Source organism: Oncorhynchus gorbuscha, linkage group LG18, assembly GCF_021184085.1.
Source record: "Oncorhynchus gorbuscha isolate QuinsamMale2020 ecotype Even-year linkage group LG18, OgorEven_v1.0, whole genome shotgun sequence".
In the NCBI taxonomy this organism is placed as follows: Eukaryota; Metazoa; Chordata; class Actinopteri; order Salmoniformes; family Salmonidae; genus Oncorhynchus; species Oncorhynchus gorbuscha.
In genome coordinates this window covers 22461225-22480075 of record NC_060190.1, presented here as the reverse complement: position 1 = coordinate 22480075, position 18851 = coordinate 22461225, and the positions used below count along the sequence as shown (strand labels likewise).

Here is an 18851-nt window from a genome sequence, read left to right as displayed (position 1 = left end):
GGCTCCTCTCCGCCTTGCTGTCTAGCTATACCAGCTCTCTTGTCCCCCTCCCTCCTCCTAGCCTACCCCCGCTCGCTCCCCCTCTCTCTAGCCCGGATGGTGTCCTGACTGCATGCCCGGCCCGCACTCACAGGCTGTGCAGCCAGCAGCTAATACACAGGCAGGGTTCTAACCTGGCTGTCAGAGGAGAAGATGTATCCTCTGCATCCTGCATTAGCTTTGTGTCCTGCTGTGTCCTTCAGTGACTGACTCTCATTGGTGCTTCTGATGATGATGATCTCCCTGTCTGTCTCTGAATAGACTCTGTTGTCGGGTCCTCTGTTGTCATTCTTCTTTTCTGTTATGATTCTAACGTTTCTATGGTTTCTTTTACTCTTCTCCTCCTCTTTTCCTCCTGTCTCCTGTGGGCGCTGCTGCTTCCTCTTGTCGTACAATCCCTCCTTCCTCCTCTTCCTCCTCCTCTCCTTCCTTTCCTCCACCTGCAGCCTAGCACCCAGGTAAGTAGCGAACCCCTTTTGGCATGCCCCCCCACCAACACCCTACACCTCCATTCCTCCACCTGAGAGGTGCAACTACCCCCCTCCCCTCCCCACCAACACCCTACACCTCCATTCCTCCGCCTGACAGGTGCAACTACCCCCCTCCAATCTAACTCTTGCTGCCTAAACCTGTGAGTCATTTCTGAACATATTAACATGGACTTGTCTATGTCTCATCTGTGTCTCATTTATGTCTCCTGTATTATGTTTCCTGTACGTCTCCAGAATGTTTTTCATTGATTTTATATCAAAATGTCAGTGTAATTGGCAGTACCTGTATGTCTAACCTGAGTTTCCTGTGGTATGTTGTGTTTGTCTCTACGTGTTTCTAATGAGTCTCACAGTCACCTTGTATTTAACATTTATATGTGTGTTATGATGTTGGAGTTCTGTGTGTCTTGTTCACGTGTTATACTGTATTTACAGACAACGTGCAGTAGACAAAGTATTAGTAATGCCTCAAAAGTTGTTTCCCCAACACAAAGGGAAATGATCAGGAACGATTGGTATCAGTTGTCCTGGTAGTGGTGCAGTATAAAGATGGTTATTATGACTGTAGGGGGTTGAACTCTGACCTCCTCTGTGGTACTCCATCCAGGCAGGCCAAGGAGCAAGTTACTAAGAAGGGGGGTCCCAACCTCAAACTAGGCCCCCAAGGGGACAAGAAGCCTGGTCAGATAGTGGGGGATCCTCGAAAGGACAACACCATGGACTCAGGACAGCATGTAAAGGTGTGCTTATATATGTATAGTATGTGTGTGTGAGACAGAAAGAGAAAGATTTCTCATCATAGTTTAACATGGTAGTGCATGTAGAGGAGCGAAGGAAAGTGAGGGGATATAGAGAGAGGAGAAAGAGAGAGAGAGAGAGAGAGAGAGAGAGAGAGAGAGAGAGAGAGAGAGAGAGAGAGAGAGAGAGAGAGAGAGAGAGAGAGAGAGAGAGAGAGAGAGAGAGAGAGAGAGAGAGAGTAATCACATCCTCTGTTTGTGTATCAGCTGGAGGAGATGATGAACACCTTGGAGAGGACCAGACAGGAGCTGGACGCCACCAAGCAGCGCCTCTCGTCTACCCAGCAGTCCCTGCAGGAGAGAGACGGTCACCTGACAAACATGAGGCAGGAGCGCAGGAAACAGTTGGAGGAGATCCTGGAAATGAAGTATGCCACAGGAAATCATACTCTACATTAGCAGAGCAATGAAAACTATTGATATTCTTGATATTCGTGTTATATTAATTTAGGGTTTTCAGGAGGGGCTGCGGCAAATCATTAATGTAGTACAAGAATATAAAGCAGAACTTGCTTGGCCTTGTGAATGCTTAAACGCCATCTTATGATCAATCTTTGGATGTGGGAAGAGGCATGTCTTGCCTCTCTCTCCCTTCCTCTCTCTCTCTGTATCTCTTGCTCTCCCTCTCTCTCTCTCTCTCACTCTCTCTCACTCTCTCACTCTTCCTCTCTCTCCTCAGGCAACAGGCCCTGTTGGCAGCTATCAGTGAGAAGGACGCTAACATCGCTCTGCTAGAGCTCTCTGCCTCTGGGAAGAAGAAGACCCAGGAAGAGGTTTTGGCTCTGAAGAGGGAGAAGGACAGACTGATGCACCAACTCAAACAGCAGGTCAGGACTGAAAACACAACACAGGTGGACCTTGTATTCAACCATTATTCAGGGTTGATGTCAATTCCATTTCAATTAAGTCAACTCAGTAAAGTAAAAGTAAAATTAAAATTTCTTTCTCATTAAATAGTATTTTACATTTGAATTAGAATTTCAGTTATCTTCCTGAATTGACTGAATTGAAATGGAATTGACCCCAACCCTGCCTTTATGTATACAGGAGATCCAACATGTATATCTTGCAGGAAGGACTTGCTCACGATAGCAGCAGTGGTCCGTTTTAAACTTTATTTCAACTACTTAGTTGCTATTCTCTCTTCTAACTAGATAGATTCCTTGTCATTAGGTTCTCATAATGACTAAGTCAGCGTTTGGGTCTCGTGTTAAATTGTAGCACTGACATGTCTGTGTTTTGTTCCACAGACACAGAGCAGGATGAAGCTGATTGCTGACAACTATGAAGACGACCACTACCACCCCCATCCTCCTCACCACATCCAATCCCAGCAACCCCACCCGGGCCCCCAGGCTCAGCTCCCCCAGCCACAGTATCAGCACCCTCCTAACCCCCAGCAGCAGCAACAGCCTCCATACCCCCATGCCCCACACTCCCAGCACCCCCAGCCCCCACTCCAACAACACCCGCACCCCCAACAGCCTCAACAGCAGTACCCCCTCATCCACAGCAGCATCCACAGGGGCATCCCCAACAGCCTCCGCCTCAGCACCAACAACACCAACCACGGCCCCAGCACCCGCAGCAAGCGCAGCACCCACACCCACAACAACAACACGCCCACCCAGGACAGCACCCCCATGGGCCTCCACCACAGCAGCAGCACCCCCACCTACAACAGCACCCCCAACAGCACCCCCAACAGCATCCACAGCAGCACCCCCACGGCCCTCCTCTGCAAGCTCCCCACCCCCAGCACCCACATCCCCAGCAGCACCCCCACCACCCTCCACACGCTCCGCAACAGCACGGCGGGCACACCCGCCACCCGCCCCCACACCACCGAGGAGGACCAGGGCCTGCCAGAGGACCCCCCCATGCCGGCCATCGCCCCTCCCCCGACCAGGTCAGATCTCTCTCTGTTGTGTTTACAATCAGGGCCTGGAACTATCCTCTCTGTGGTGTGGTGGTCTAATAGCTAGAGTGTTGCATTGTGGGTCTAAATCTACACAGTGTCTAAAATGGCACCCTATTCAGTAGTGAAGTACTTTTGTGCATTATTTCCCTACACCACATGATATATCAGCACGGTAGAGTTCAATGGTTATAGTTCATTCTTACTTATACAACAGGTGGGTCTAATCCTGAATGCTGATGGGTTAAAAGCACATTCCAGCCAGTGTCTATTGCACAATTTACCACAGGCAAAATCTAGGACGTTAAAATGCGTATTTACTTTGTTCCTTCTGACTGCGCAATCCAATATTTCATCAGGAATTGAAATTACAAACTTTATCTCCACTATAAAAAGCATTATCTCACGTTTTTTAAACTAAAATTTAATTTTCAATGGCTGAGATTTGTATAAACCTTACTCTTTCAATATTCAAATTAGATCTCCAACTGTTCCATAGTAATGAACGTGTAGGGGTTGGGAGTCGGGACGAGAGAGAGAGGAAGGCAGTGTTTCTCAGCCAGTCAAAATCATGAATCAGCTGGCATCATTTTTATGGATATATCAAATCAAATCAAAGTTTATTTGTCACTTCCGCTGAATACAACAGGTGTAGACTTTACAGTGAAGTGCAAAAAGGGTATTAGGTGAACAATAGGTAGGTAATGAAATAAAACAACAGTAAAAAGACAGGCTATAAAAGTAGCGAGGCTACATCCAGACACCGGTTAGTCGGGCTGATTGAGGTAGTATGTACATGTAGATATGGTTAAAGTGACTATGCATATATGATGAACAGAGAGTAGCAGTAGCGTAAAAGAGGGGTTGGCGGGTGGTGGGTGGGACACAATGCAGATAGCCCAGTTAGCCGATGTGCGGGAGCACTGGTTGGTCGGCCCAATTGAGGTAGTATGTACATAAATGTATAGTTAAAGTGACTATGCATATATGATAATCAGAGTAGCAGCAGCGTAAAAAGCGGGGTTTGGGGGACGCACACAATGCAAATAGTCCGGTTAGCCATTTGATTACCTGTTCAGGAGCCTTATGGCTTGGGGGTAAAAACTGCTGAGAAGCCTTTTTATCCGAGACTTGGCACTCGGGTACCGCTTGACATGCAGTAGTAGAGAGAACAGTCTATGACTGGGGTGGCTGGGGTCTTTGACAATTTTTAGGGCCTTTCTCTGACACCGCCTGGTGTAGAGGTCCTGGATGGCAGGCAGTTTAGCCCCAGTGATGTACTGGGCGGTACTTAGCCCCAGTGATGTACTACCCTCTGTAGTGCCTTGCAGTCAGAGGCCGAGCAATTGCCGTACCAGGTAGTGATGCAACCAGTTCTCGGTGTTGCAGCTGTGGGAGCTTTTGAGGATCTCAGGACCCATGCCAAATCTTTTTAGTTTCCTGAGTGGAAATAGGCTTTCTTGTGCCCTCTTCACGACTGTCTTGCTGTGTTTGGACCATTCTAGTTTGTTGTTGATGTGGACACCAAGGAACTTGAAGCTCTCAACCTGCTCCACTACAGCCCTGTTGATGAGAATGGGGGAGTGTTCGGTCCTCCTTTTCCTGTAGTCCATAATAATCTCTTTAGTCTTGGTTATCTTGAGGGATAGGTTGTTATTCTGGCACCACCCGGCCAGGTCTCTGACTTCCTCCCTATAGGCTGTCTCGTTGCTGTCGTTGATCAGGCCTACCACTGTTACCTGCAAACTTAATAATGGTGTTGGAGTCATGCCTGGCAATGCAGTCGTGGGTGAACAGGGAATACAGGATAGGACAGAGCATGCAACACTGGGGAGCTCCAGTGTTGAGGATCAGCGTGGCAGATGTGTTGCTACCTACCCTCACCACCTGGGGGCGGCCCGTCAGCAAGTCCAGGATCCAGTTGCAGAGGGAGGTGTTTAGTCCCAGGATCCTTAGCTTAGTGATGAGCTTTGAGGGTACAATGGTGTTGAATGCTGAGCTGTAGTCAATGAATAGCATTCTCACATAAGTGTTCCTTTTGTCCAGGTGGGTAAGGGCAGTGTGGAGTGTAATAGAGATTGCATCATCTTTGGATCTGTTTGGGCGATATGCAAATTGGAGTGGGTCTAGGGTTTCTGGGATAATGGTGTTGTGAGCCATTAACAACCTTTCAAAGCATTTCATGGCTACGGACGTGAGTGCTACGGGTCTATAGTCATTTAGGCAGGTTGCCTTTGTGTTCTTGGGCACAGGGACTATGGTGGTCTGCTTGAAACATGTTGGTATTACAGACTTAAGCAGGGACATGTTGAAGATGTCAGTGAAGACACCTGCCAGTTGGTCAGCACATACCCGGAGCACTCGTCCTGTTAATCCGTCTGGCCCCGCAGCCTTGTGTATGTTGACCTGTTTAAAGGTCTTACTCACGTCGGCTACGGAGAGCGTGATCACACAGTCGTCCAGAACAGCTAATGCTCTCATGCATGCCTCAGTGTTGCTTGCCTCAAAGTGAGCATAGAAGTGATTTAGGTCATCTGCTAGGCTTGTGTCACTGGGCAGCTCGCGGCTCTGCTTCCCTTTGTAGTCTGTAATAGTTTGCAAGCCCTGCCACATAAGATGAGCATAGGAGCCGGTGTAGTATGATTCAATCTTAGCCCTGTATTGACGCTTTGCCTGTTTGATGGTTCGTCGCAGGGCATAGCAGGATTTCTTGTAAGCTTCTGGGTTAGAGTCCCGCACCTTGAAAGCGGCAGCTCTACCCTTTCGCTCAGCGCGAATGTTGCCTGTAATCCATGGCTTCTGGTTGGGGTATGTACGTACAGTCACTGTGGGGACGACGTCCTCAATGCACTTATTGATAAAGCCAGTGACTGATGTGGTGTATTCCTCAATGCCATCGGAAGAATCCCGGAACATGTTCCAGTCTGTGCAAAGCAGCCCTGTAGTTTAGCATCTGCTTCATCTGATCACTTTTTTACAGACCAATATATACAAAGAAATGTGAAATGAAAACAGGTAAAACGAAGTACAGCTAGTTTGCAGTCTTTCCAGCTTCAGTTTGAAGTTATTGTGTTAGCTGTGTTATTGGCTAACTCTTCAGAATAACAGTGTCCTAACGAGAGAGCATATTTTCTATGCTAGGCAAAATTGTGATTTATTAGCTCATTGTTATGGATGTATCCAAATAAATATCACCTTAAAACATCTTCAACAAATGCAGCAACTGTTGTTATTCTGTCTGCACTGTTGGCTTTGACTATAAGTTAGCGGTAGTTGGCTAGCCAACAATTAAGGGACAAGAACATTTACCAGCCAGTATGGCAATGGAACATTTAGAATGAAAGACTGGGTCACATCCATATATATAGAACAAAAAGACTGAATGACTTGGTCGTGTCTCCGGCAACCAAACCAATAGAACGAACGACCAGCCGGCTGGGATAGCAACCTTCGATTTGTTTCGGGACTATATCTTGTGGAAGGATGAAATAGTATGAATAAATTCATTAGAATTCATTTTTTTATTAAAACATGTCAATCATTATTTGAATATGTTGGAAACATTGGTCTTGGGCTTAACACCACCCGTACCAATATATCCTTCAAACACCGGCTTCTCGGGCGTTAGCACTTAAATGTTATACGTTTGAAAACATTATTGGCATTGTGGAATTTGATTTTCATAATACCAAGCATGGATTTATGGTTTGGTTAGCTAAACTAGCAAGGATGTTTGTTTGGTTATCAAGGCAACTACTGTATCTATCTAGTAAACTTGTTAACTACCTCATTGGATGTTTCCAGTGGCAAATGTGTTACTGCATATCCTTGGACATCCTGCAATAATTTGCTGTTTAGACAGTTCTTATTCATGGTAATTCACCCTTACGAAAAATATATTGCAGTCAGAGAGCAGTATAACTGCAGTACACTACAGTATGACTGCAGTTAGTGTGCTGTATAAATGCAGTATGCTGCAAATACTCCGTCCAAAATAAAAATACATTTACTGCAGTAATTTTGCAGTTTAACTGCATTTACAGCATTTACAGCGCAGTAAAACTGTTGTTCAACTGCAGTTATTCTGCAGTCCAAAATACCAGTCGACTGCAGTTACTGCGCTTTTACTGCAGTTTTAAACTGAAATCATTTTCTGTACGGGATCACTACGGAGCTATAGCCGGTGCGTCGAGGAACACACATTCCACGTCATTCATTATTTTCCATAGAATGCATATGCCCTCGTTGACTAATACATAACCTTTGACTTATACTAACTTCTTTCTACTCTCTTCACTTCCTGCTGACCTTCTCTGCCGGCCATATAACACTGTCACCGATAGGATGACGAGGAGGGCATTTGGGCGTAATCGTGTCCATGACAACCAAAGCTCTGACGTTCGGAGGGGTGAGATGTTTTGAAACAACTTCCTGCCTTCTCTGTGTTAGCAGTGTGCTGTGGTAAAAACATGTTTCGCTGACTGATAAGTAACTCTCCCTCCCTCCCTCCCCCCCTCTCGTTTGTAGATGATTCAGTTGCTATTGGAGGAGCACAGCCATTCCATGATCCTGAAATACATTGACTACCTACCAACCTTTTGTTACCACCATACAATCCACACTTCAATGGGGCCTTTATTTTTATTTTTTGATGAGGATGCGGAGGAGGAGGAAGAGGAGGGATGAAGCAGGTGGGAGGGCCAGATGAGGAGACTGATAGTTGAGGTACAACCCAGTTCTAGATTCAGACCAACTTAATTTGGAGAGTCCTCTTTAGGGTTGCAAAATTCCCAGGTTTTTGAGAAATTTCGTGATTCCAGGAATGTTCCAATCAGGATACATTTATAGATGTAGAATAAAGCACTGTGAGTTACTGGTTAGTGTTCAGTCGACGATCACTGTAAGTGGACAGTAACGACCGTAGTGCTGATTGTACTATTGTGTGTGTTTTTACAGGTGACTGAAGAGCCATCATGTGAAGAGGGGCAGCTGCAGCTCTTTGAGAGTGACTCTGGGGAGGAGGAGTCTTCCAGCAGACACATAGGTGTTGTGAAGTTAGACTGGGTTGGACAGACTGGGCCCCACTCAGACAGACAGATATCTGAGCTGTCTGGTCTCAGCTCTGTGGTTCTGCTCACACAGCCAAACTCACACAACCACTCTGGTATAGTTGTCAAGATGCTCAGCTCACCTGTCTGTCACCTGATGTCCCTACAGAGCCCCACCCACTCTCATAAGACTAGCTGCACTCTTCACCCACCTGGCTAAGATCTAACGACTGGCTCTGCCCTGTTTACATGAGGTGCGTTCAGTTCAATTGAACATTTGCTACGTTGCGGAACGGTTTGTACTGAACAAAACGTTTCCCCAAAACATTATTGTACGTTCTTGAACAGACTTCTAGGTACGTTTCCTCCCGTTTGGGTGGGTGTGGCTTGAAGCAATGAGTGACGTATTTAAAGAGCAGTGGCCATGCTGACAGCAGTCATTCATTACAGCACTGTTTCTGTTCAATGGAACGTTCCAGAACGTAAAAATGTACTGAACCCAGTCCTGGCTTGCTCCCCCGTTCTCAGTAACCTGCATCCTATTGGTTCACTCTCCTGTCTCCGCCTGCTTTGCTTACCTGAGCTTTTCAGCTGATTAGTTCCTCTGTATCAACAGTCGTTTCTCTGATTGGTTCACCTGACTGGCTCCACCCTGTTTACCTGATTTGCCCCACCCTGCTGACCCCCGGCTGGCGATGATTGGCTCCCCTGCCTGCCAGTCTCCACCCTACTGACAGTCTACCACAGCAGCTTCACAGTGCTTTTTTTACTATATTGTGTTTTGTTGTTTTCTCTTTGTCAGAGATAGCCTGCTCTCTTTCCACATATTTAATGAAGTGCCGTACAGTTACAGCTTTAGTTCACATTTACATATGCGTGAACAGCTAACCGACTTCAGAGGAAGTTCCTTTGCTGTGTCTCTAAAAGTGAAGTTGTGCTACTTATTATTGTTTTTTTTAAATCTGTTGAGTGTGTTTCATTTGCAGTGCTAGACCATGGCTATGAGTGCTCTGTGCAAAGTGAATCAGAACAAGGAAGAGCTCTTATCTGAACAAAACAGCCACTAGAGCTCTAATCTGACCAATGGGCAGCCACGGTCCTTGCCTCGACTACTGAAGGTTTCCTTGTGCCGTTAATGTGCAGTCTCGCATGGCCTTATGGGCAGGGCCCTGTCCTGGGGGTGTCGCAGGGACTTTGGGCTTAGGGCTGCCATCTGTGTATCTCTCCTGTTACCTCAGTTGAACCAGATGCAGTCAGAACTCCAATCTATGCAGACGTCAGAACTAATAATGCCACTTTGAATCCAGTCATAAGTCAAGGGCACCAATCAAAAAGTGTTTAGATGTATTAAAGCAGCACGGGTACCAATCAGAATGGTCTATTCAGAACATACACCAATCAGATTCCGTTGTTATAATGTGTTTCTCAGCGTGATATGCACCTATGCACCTCCTCCTCCCCTGTTGCAGGGATACTTCTAATGGTGCTTTTAGATCACTGGTGCTCACACAACATGGTGTCCAACCAGAGAAACAGCTGAGAGACATGGCCATTGGACATTGTGCATCCATGTCATACAATAGGGAGTTGATCCCAAAACCTGGTGTGCTTATAAACTGTAGAAGACTGTGTTGTACATAGAATCAGCTGGAGAGACTCTGAGGAAATGGTGCAAGGAGGCTATAGATTTTATATGTTTGATGCCATCCATGGACACCCATGAGATCTCCTGCCATATCTTTACAGCTGTCTCTCCTACTTATTGACTCCCTCCTTCCTCCTCCTCATCTTCTTCATCTCCCATTTCTTCTTCTCTTTCAGCAGTCTGTGCTAACCCAAATCCAAACCTAGTGACTCGTTTTGTCCTTCTCAACAAGGTGGCCTGTGCCTCGTTCATATCGTATACATATTATATATATATATAGAGAGAGAGAGACAGAAAGATCTATGTAGTGTGTCTATGTGTGGTCAGAATATTGTCAGTAACAAAAAATGTTGAGGATAAAAATACATGTTTTATTTAATTTTTCTAACTGTCCAAAGGATAGAGAAAACCCTTATTCAGTGTGTGGAGTGACGTATGTGACTTTCCTCTGTTTTGTACAAGAAAAAACTCCTTAGCAGCAAGCAACATTCCCTGTCTGTGGTTCTCACGAAGGATAGTCTGGCCTAAGAAACCTTGAGACACAGGCCAAAGGAAAGGAGTGAGAAAATGATTCCATTCTCATTTAGAAGAGCTAATGTTACATTCCTGTTGCAGTGTGAGAAATCTATTTTGAGACTCTCTCTCACACACACACTCACACACACACACGCACGCACGCACGCACGCACGCACGCACGCACGCACGCACGCACGCACGCACGCACGCACGCACACACACACACACACACACACACACACACACACACACACACACACACACACACACACACACACACACACACACACACACACACACAGTGAGACCTTAGTCTTCTCACAGAGGGGAAGACATTCTATTTTTGCAGCTCACTAAAGTAGCAAAGAGACTATTTTCTGCAGCACAGCAGATAGAAACTTGCACTTGTGAGTGAGGACTATCACTACACTAAAGTGGAGGTTTGGAGTGACTCCGTCGTTGCATATGCATTGTCCAGCGGTCTCTGTGTTTTGTTTGTTGTTGTCTTCATGCTGTTGTCCTGGTGTACCCAGATGTGGTGACATATGTGACAGTTGAGTGTCTAGAAAACCACACTTCTAGTGAGAGAACATCCAAGACTGTTACATCCCCCCACTCCCACCACCACCACCACCACTACCACCTGCCCCCCTCCGTCCTCCATGGTGTGTGTGTGTGTGTGTGTGTGTGTGTGTGTGTGTGTGTGTGTGTGTGTGTGTGTGTGTGTGTGTGTGTGTGTGTGTGTGTGTGTGTGTGTGTGTGTGTGTGTGTGTGTGTGTGTGTGTGTGTGTGTGTGTGTGTGTGTGTGTGTGTGTGTGTGTGTGTCCCTCCTTGTGGCTGATATCGTGACTGTTGTAGAAAAGTGCCCCATCCTCCATTGGGATCCAAACAGAAGTGATCCCTATACGATCGTCACCTCTGAGTCAACTTCAACACAGAATACAGACAGGACAGTTGCCTCACAACTCCTCCTCCGATTGACTAACAATCGCCAGTTCGGATTAAATCAAATTGAAGAAAAAAATAAAGGCGTTGTGTGGATGTTGTATTTGTGTTTTCAATGTCAGAGATTGGTACTATTGATCTGTAAAAGGAAAGGCAATCCAGAAGAGCACACGGATGGAGGTGCGAATAACCTCTCACTTTACCATCATGGGGAACGGATTCAGAATCCTCAATTTTCAGGTAATTTACAACTGAATACTTGAAGTAGGGGGTTCTCCTACTATGAAAAGTGAATATCCAGCACTTGGTATATAGAACATGGTAGAAAATGTGGAACACTTCATTGTGCTGATGCATGCAGATTTGTACGTAATGTGCCAACTGAGTGTGAAAGGTTGGGGAGAATCTCCTATCCTCTATGCAGAGTGATATCTTGAGGTACAATCAAACTGTTTAGGATTCATCAATGGCCGATCAGTTAACATACACCAGGGTTGTGTTCATTAGGGCACGCAATGTTTTAAAATGTTTAGCAACGGAAAATGAGACTGAGTGTTTCTCATTGGACAAGTCCAAGTAATCCTTCCCTGTATCAGTGTATTTTTTTCTGTTTGGTGCCTAATGAACACAACCCAGGAGTTGAATGCCAACAGACATCACCAATAGTAATCGAAGGAGTAAAAGACCTGATTCAGAGTATGAGAAGCCTAAACCAGGCAGACAGATTCACTTTCTTTGTCGTGTACAAGTTGCATTTGATTTATTGTATGATGTTGAAAATGAAAACCTTTGGATGAAACAAAACACTGTGACCAACGCCAGATTTTTCTTTTTTTACTGAACAATTGCGTGAATTTTTTGTATTTAAGTTTTTCTTGATTACAATTTTTTTTAATCAGTTTGGCTTATTGAATATGTCAGTTTGGGACTGTACTATTTGTAATAGTAAATGCTTTCTGCTGTACAGTAAAGATTTAGGAACAAGTTAAATGTGTGTCCAGCATGCTGAATGATTACTTGTGTGAACGTGGGCTTATTTCCCATGATGCTCCAGTTCTTATACATGAATTGCCTCTGCATCGTGACAGTGTGATGTTGTGTTTGAGAGTGGTGTGTGTCTCCTCACCTTCCGTGTCCCCCTAGTAGACAACCTGTGCAGTGTTATGAGAGAGGCGGCATATTTTGGGGTGTTACGCGCGTAAATCTGTGAGAAGTGTGTGTGTGTGTGTGTGTGTGTGTGTGTGTGTGTGTGTGTGTGTGTGTGTGTGTGTGTGTGTGTGTGTGTGTGTGTGTGTGTGTGTGTGTGTGTGTGTGTGTGTGTGTGTGTGTGTGTGTGTGTGTGTGTGTGTGTGTGCGCATGCATACGTGTGTGTGTGTGTACTGTAGGTGTGTGTGAGCGCATGTGTAAGAGATAAAGAAATAGTGAGAGAGAATCAAAACACTCGGTTGCAGGAAACCCCCTGAGAGAAAGAGAGAGAATGTTCTGTTCAGCATGGATACTGTGTTTTAAAACCTACTGTAGGAGCCTGTCTCCACTGCCCCAGACGTTTGCTATTGTATGTGCTGTATCAGAATATTACTATTGAGTGTTGGCCAGCTTGTTTATATTCATTCAATAAAGGTGACTTCTTTCAGACTTGTATGCGGTCTGGTCTCTATGTATATAGTACTGTATGTCCGGTTATAAACTACACATGTAGAACTGAGAACACATGCATACTTTCACTATGTATCATAGCTATGATACCTCTCCTACAGTATTATAGCCACCTCTCGTCACCTCAGAAAACTAACCTGCTGGTTGGTTGACCATGCTGTCCAAATGTGCATTCATGGTACTGTATATAAAACAATTAAATGATCAGCCTGTGGAATGTAAGTCATTATTAAAGAAGTGAACCTAAGTCTTAGACAATATTGGAGATTTAACAAATTGATGTAGTGCGAAATATTATTTTCCTCTAATCTCACAGACCTTCCTCAGCCTAGTCTGACAGTGTGTCCTCCAGTCATCAGAGAGAGAGTCTCAGTTCAGCTGAGCTGCCAGACTCCTCATCTGTCTCCGTAGCTCAGTGTTTACATTTACATTTACATTTAAGTCATTTAGCAGACGCTCTTATCCAGAGCGACTTACAAATTGGTGCATTCACCTTATGACATCCAGTGGAACAGCCACTTTACAATAGTGCATCTAAATCTTTTAAGGGGGAGGGGGGGTGAGAAGGATTACTTTATCCTATCCTAGGTATTCCTTAAAGAGGTGGGGTTTCAGGTGTCTCCGGAAGGTGGTGATTGACTCCGCTGTCCTGGCGTCGTGAGGGAGTTTGTTCCACCATTGGGGAGCCAGAGCAGCGAACAGTTTTGACTGGGCTGAGCGGGAACTGTACTTCCTCAGTGGTAGGGAGGCGAGCAGGCCAGAGGTGGATGAACGCAGTGCCCTTATTTGGGTGTAGGGCCTGATCAGAGCCTGGAGGTACTGAGGGGCCGTTCCCCTCACAGCTCCGTAAGCAAGCACCATGGTCTTGTAGCGGATGCGAGCTTCAACTGGAAGCCAGTGGAGAGAGCGGAGGAGCGGGGTGACGTGAGAGAACTTGGGAAGGTTGAACACTAGACGGGCTGCGGCGTTCTGGATGAGTTGTAGGGGTTTAATGGCACAGGCAGGGAGCCCAGCCAACAGCGAGTTGCAGTAATCCAGACGGGAGATGACAAGTGCCTGGATTAGGACCTGCGCCGCTTCCTGTGTGAGGCAGGGTCGTACTCTGCGGATGTTGTAGAGCATGAACCTACAGGAACGGGCCACCGCCTTGATGTTAGTTGAGAACGACAGGGTGTTGTCCAGGATCACGCCAAGGTTCTTAGCGCTCTGGGAGGAGGACACAATGGAATTGTCAACCGTGATGGCGAGATCATGGAACGGGCAGTCCTTACCCGGGAGGAAGAGCAGCTCCGTCTTGCCGAAGTTCAGCTTGAGGTGGTGATCCGTCATCCACACTGATATGTCTGCCAGACATGCAGAGATGCGATTCGCCACCTGGTCATCAGAAGGGGGAAAGGAGAAGATTAATTGTGTGTCGTCTGCATAGCAATGATAGGAGAGACCATGTGAGGTTATGACAGAGTCAAGTGACTTGGTGTATAGCGAGAATAGGAGAGGGCCTAGAACAGAGCCCTGGGGGACACCAGTGGTGAGAGCGCGTGGTGAAGAGACAGATTCTCGCCACGCCACCTGGTAGGAGCGACCTGTCAGGTAGGACGCAATCCAAGCGTGGGCCGCGCCGGAGATGCCCAACTCGGAGAGGGTGTTTCTTCTACAAAGTGGGAAGAGTGAATTTACACTAGCTTCACTCTGTAGATATACACTCACAGGAGCTCAGCTGCTCAGATGAACAGGTCAAAGTTAACCTGCTGAGGTCAAAATACAATGTCAGTACAGTGCTGTACTACAATGGCAGTAGAGTGCTAAAGGTTAGCAGTTTAGATCCATATACAGTGAGCCTTCTACAGTCACAATTCAGGGTAAGAAGACCATTTTTTGTTTACTGTATTATCTTATTAAGCTAATAACTACAGTAGATGGGAAAAATATTGCCTCTAATGCACACAGTGGAGAGTCATATGGAGCCACAACAAGGTTGTTTCTGATTTTTTTTACTTTTGGATGTTGCCAATATATACTGCAGTTGTACATGGAACCTGCTTTTTATTGTGTATTGTAGTTGTCAAAGATGAAAAGGTTAAAAAATAAAGCCTGAATAAAATATAGTAATTTCCTCTGACAGATAAGCAAATGGATTTGGATTATGTTAGGAGAAGGAGACATTGACCTCTCCCCAACCACCCATCACACCAGTTGATGGACTTTCTATGTGGTTTTAATGTGAGCAGTCTCCTCATCTTCCTCTCTATTTAAACCATTCTCTCAGTCACAGACGCCGTACTTAGAGTGGGGCAAAAACATATTTAGTCATTAATACAGGTAACGAGTGGAGGACAGAGGAGCCTCTTAAAGAAGAAGTTACAGGTTTGTGAGAGCCAAAAATAGTAATTGTTGGTAGGTGACCAAATACTTATTTTCCACCGTCATTTGCAAATAAATTCATTAAAAATCCTACAATGTGATTTTCTGGATTTTATTTTCTCATTGTGTCTGTCATAGTTGAGGTGTACATATGATGAAAATTACACCCCTCTCTCATCTTTTTAAGTGGGAGAACTTGCACAATTGGTGGCTGACTAAATGCTTTTTTGCCCCACTGTATGTCTCACATGTCTCACAGAAATACCCTCTTTCTCACATGATGTCCTTTATTATCACTCATCAAGTTACTGTAAATACGTCTCTTAGCAGGTAATATATATTTTACATATGGACACCTGGCTTATGTTACATGCCTGTCTAAGGTATCTGTTACAGTGTTAGTATTTAATTTTGGAGTTTCGGAGGGGTTGTCACGCCCTGACCTTAGAAATCCTTTTAATGTCTCTATTTTGGTTTGGTCAGGGTGTGAGTTGGGGTGGGCATTCTATGTTTTGTGTTCTATGTTTTCTATTTCTGTGTGTTTGGCCTGGTGTGGTTCTCAAACAGAGGCAGCTGTCTATCATTGTCTCTGATTTAGAACCATACTTAGGTAGCCTTTTCCCACCTGTGTTTTGTGTATGTCTCCTCGGGCCAGGATATCCTGCGTCGGCTCGAAGCACAGTTTCCCCAGTTCGCCAGGAGAACCCAGTGCAGCCTGTTCCAGCTCCCTGCACGTGCCGGGCTAGACTGGGCATTCAGCCTGGAAAAGTGGTGCCAAGGCTACGCACCAGATCTCCAGTGCTCCCCCACAGCCCGGTCTATCCTGTGCCTCCTCCACGGACCAGGCCTCCGGTAGGTCTCCCCAGCCTGGTTAGTCCTATGCCAGTCCGGAGCTGCCAGAGTCACCCTCCTGTCCGGAGCTGCCAGAGTCGCCCTCCTGTCCGGAGCTACCAGAGTCACCCTCTTGTCTGGAGCTGCCAGAGTCGCCCTCCTGTCCGGGGCCGCCATAGTCGCCCTCCTGTCCGGGGCCCGCAGCGAGGGTCCCCAGTCCGGGGTCTGCGGCGAGGGTCCCCAATCCAGTGGTGCCACCTAAGTGGGCCAAGCCTAAGGCCAAGCCTAAGGTGGAGCGGGGTCCCGCACCAGAGCCGCCACTATGAATAGATGTCCACCCAGACCCTCCCCTATAGGTTTAGGTTTTGCGGCAGGAGTCCGCACCTTTTGGGGGGGGGGGGTCTATTTGGCCAGGTGTGGTTCTCAATCAGAGGCAGCTGTCTATCGTTGTCTCTGATTGAGAACCATACTTAGGTAGCCTTTTCTCACCTGTGTTTTGTGGGTAGTTGTTTTTGTGTCTGCACCAGACAGAAACATTTAGTTTGTTCTCTGTTGTTTTTTGTTATTCAGTGTTCATTTCTATTAGTAAATCATGAACACTTATGTAATGCTCCGGGTGTCGTGGGTGTGGAGTCAAATGCAGGAGACAGAGTTCAATGCTGTGCGTCTTTACTAGCACCAACGCACCACAGGGTGCTCACAAAAGTAACGTTCCCAAACACAGGGGAAAAGTACAATAGAAAAAATCACAACTAGGCACTAAGCACGTACCTCTACAACAGAGCCGAAGGTTTACAATGAAATAATCCCGCACAACAACCAGGCGGGCCGGCTGTCTAATAAAGACAAACTAATTAAACATGAACAGGTGCTACCACTAAACATACAAGGAGGGGGAGGAAAAACAATCAGTGGCAGCTAATAGGCCGGTGATGATGACCGGTTGGACTCGTGACAATTTACCACGCTGCGCTTTGGTCCACTTCTTCAAACAGCCGTTACAGGGGTTTGGAGCATACTCACCTATGACTATTTGTCTTATTTTATCCTCCTAGTGATTGCTAAATCTACTGTATGTATGTCTATTCTGTAATCTGTGATACCTCCTTCTGTAACGGTTGGATACATTTTTTTTAACATACTGGAGACAAAAGTGATGATTTCAGACAATTTTAAATCATATTATCGTCAATTGGTTAAGATGCCGATTACTCACCTCGAACTGGAAGAAGCTTTTTCCTTTAACTTGTTATGGCTACTATCCCCCTATCGGGATAAGTGTCATCAACAACCGCTGAATAGCATAGCGCTACATTCAATAAATATTACTACAAATACTTATATTCATGAAATCACGTGCAATATAGGAAAACACAGTTTAGCCTTTTGTTAATCCACCTGTTGTGTCAATAATTTTGAAATTATGCTTTACAGCAAAAGCAATCCAAGCGTTTGTGTAAATTTATCGATCGCACGATAAAACATTAAGTTCACTTAGCATCAGGAAGCTTGGTCACGAAAATCAGAAAAGCGATCATCATTTACATTTACATTTAAGTCATTTAGCAGACGCTCTTATCCAGAGCGACTTACAAATTGGTGCATTCACCTTATGACATCCAGTGGAACAGTCACTTTACAATAGTGCATCTAAATCTTAAGGGGGGGGGGTGAGAGGGATTACTTATCCTATCCTAGGTATTCCTTAAAGAGGTGGGGTTTCAGGTGTCTCCGGAAGGTGGTGATTGACTCCGCTGTCCTGGCGTCGTGAGGGAGTTTGTTCCACCATTGGGGGCCAGAGCAGCGAACAGTTTTGACTGGGCTGAGCGGGAGCTGTACTTCCTCAGTGGTAGGGAGGCGAGCAGGCCAGAGGTGGATGAACGCAGTGCCCTTGTTTGGGTGTAGGGCCTGATCAGAGCCTGGAGGTACTGAGGTGCCGTTCCCCTCACAGCTCCGTAGGCAAGCACCATGGTCTTGTAGCGGATGCGAGCTTCAACTGGAAGCCAGTGGAGAGAACGGAGGAGCGGGGTGACGTGAGAGAACTTGGGAAGGTTGAACACCAGACGGGCTGCGGCGTTCTGGATGAGTTGAAGGGTTTAATGGCACAGGCAGGGAGCCCAGCCAACAGCGAGTTTCAGTAATCCAGACGGGAGATGACAAGTGCCTGGATTAGGACCTGCTCCGCTTCCTGTGTGAGGCAGGGTCGTACTCTGCGGATGTTGTAGAGCATGAACCTACAGGAACGGGCCACCGCCTTGATGTTGGTTGAGAACGACAGGGTGTTGTCCAGGATCACGCCAAGGTTCTTGGCGCTCTGGGAGGAGGACACAATGGAGTTGTCAACCGTGATGGCGAGATCATGGAACGGGCAGTCCTTCCCCGGGAGGAAGAGCAGCTCCGTCTTGCCGAGGTTCAGCTTGAGGTGGTGATCCGTCATCCACACTGATATGTCTGCCAGACATGCAGAGATGCGATTCGCCACCTGGTCATCAGAAGGGGGAAAGGAGAAGATTAATTGTGTGTCGTCTGCATAGCAATGATAGGAGAGACCATGTGAGGTTATGACAGAGCCAAGTGACTTGGTGTATAGCGAGAATAGGAG

The 18851-nt window shown here is 46.3% G+C and overlaps 1 protein-coding gene across 6 annotated transcripts in view; it reads left to right on the top strand.

Moving 5' to 3' along the window:
* The window catches only part of LOC124003385 (ERC protein 2-like), a 74378-nt gene extending 61338 nt beyond the window's left edge, over positions 1-13040 (top strand). For 5 of the 6 annotated variants that reach the window (XM_046311590.1, XM_046311588.1, XM_046311586.1 and 2 more), the window contains 8 exons: positions 486-497; positions 1138-1270; positions 1535-1695; positions 2007-2154; positions 2578-3236; positions 7589-7653; positions 7773-7970; positions 8202-13040. In XM_046311590.1, coding sequence (XP_046167546.1) covers positions 486-497; positions 1138-1270; positions 1535-1695; positions 2007-2154; positions 2578-3236; positions 7589-7653; positions 7773-7828 — 1234 coding nt within the window. In that variant the 3' untranslated portion in view covers positions 7829-7970; positions 8202-13040. The remainder of the gene's footprint in view (positions 1-485; positions 498-1137; positions 1271-1534; positions 1696-2006; positions 2155-2577; positions 3237-7588; positions 7654-7772; positions 7971-8201) is intronic. The other variant, XM_046311587.1, reaches the window with a different exon arrangement.
* Positions 13041-18851: the final 5811 nt, after the last annotated feature.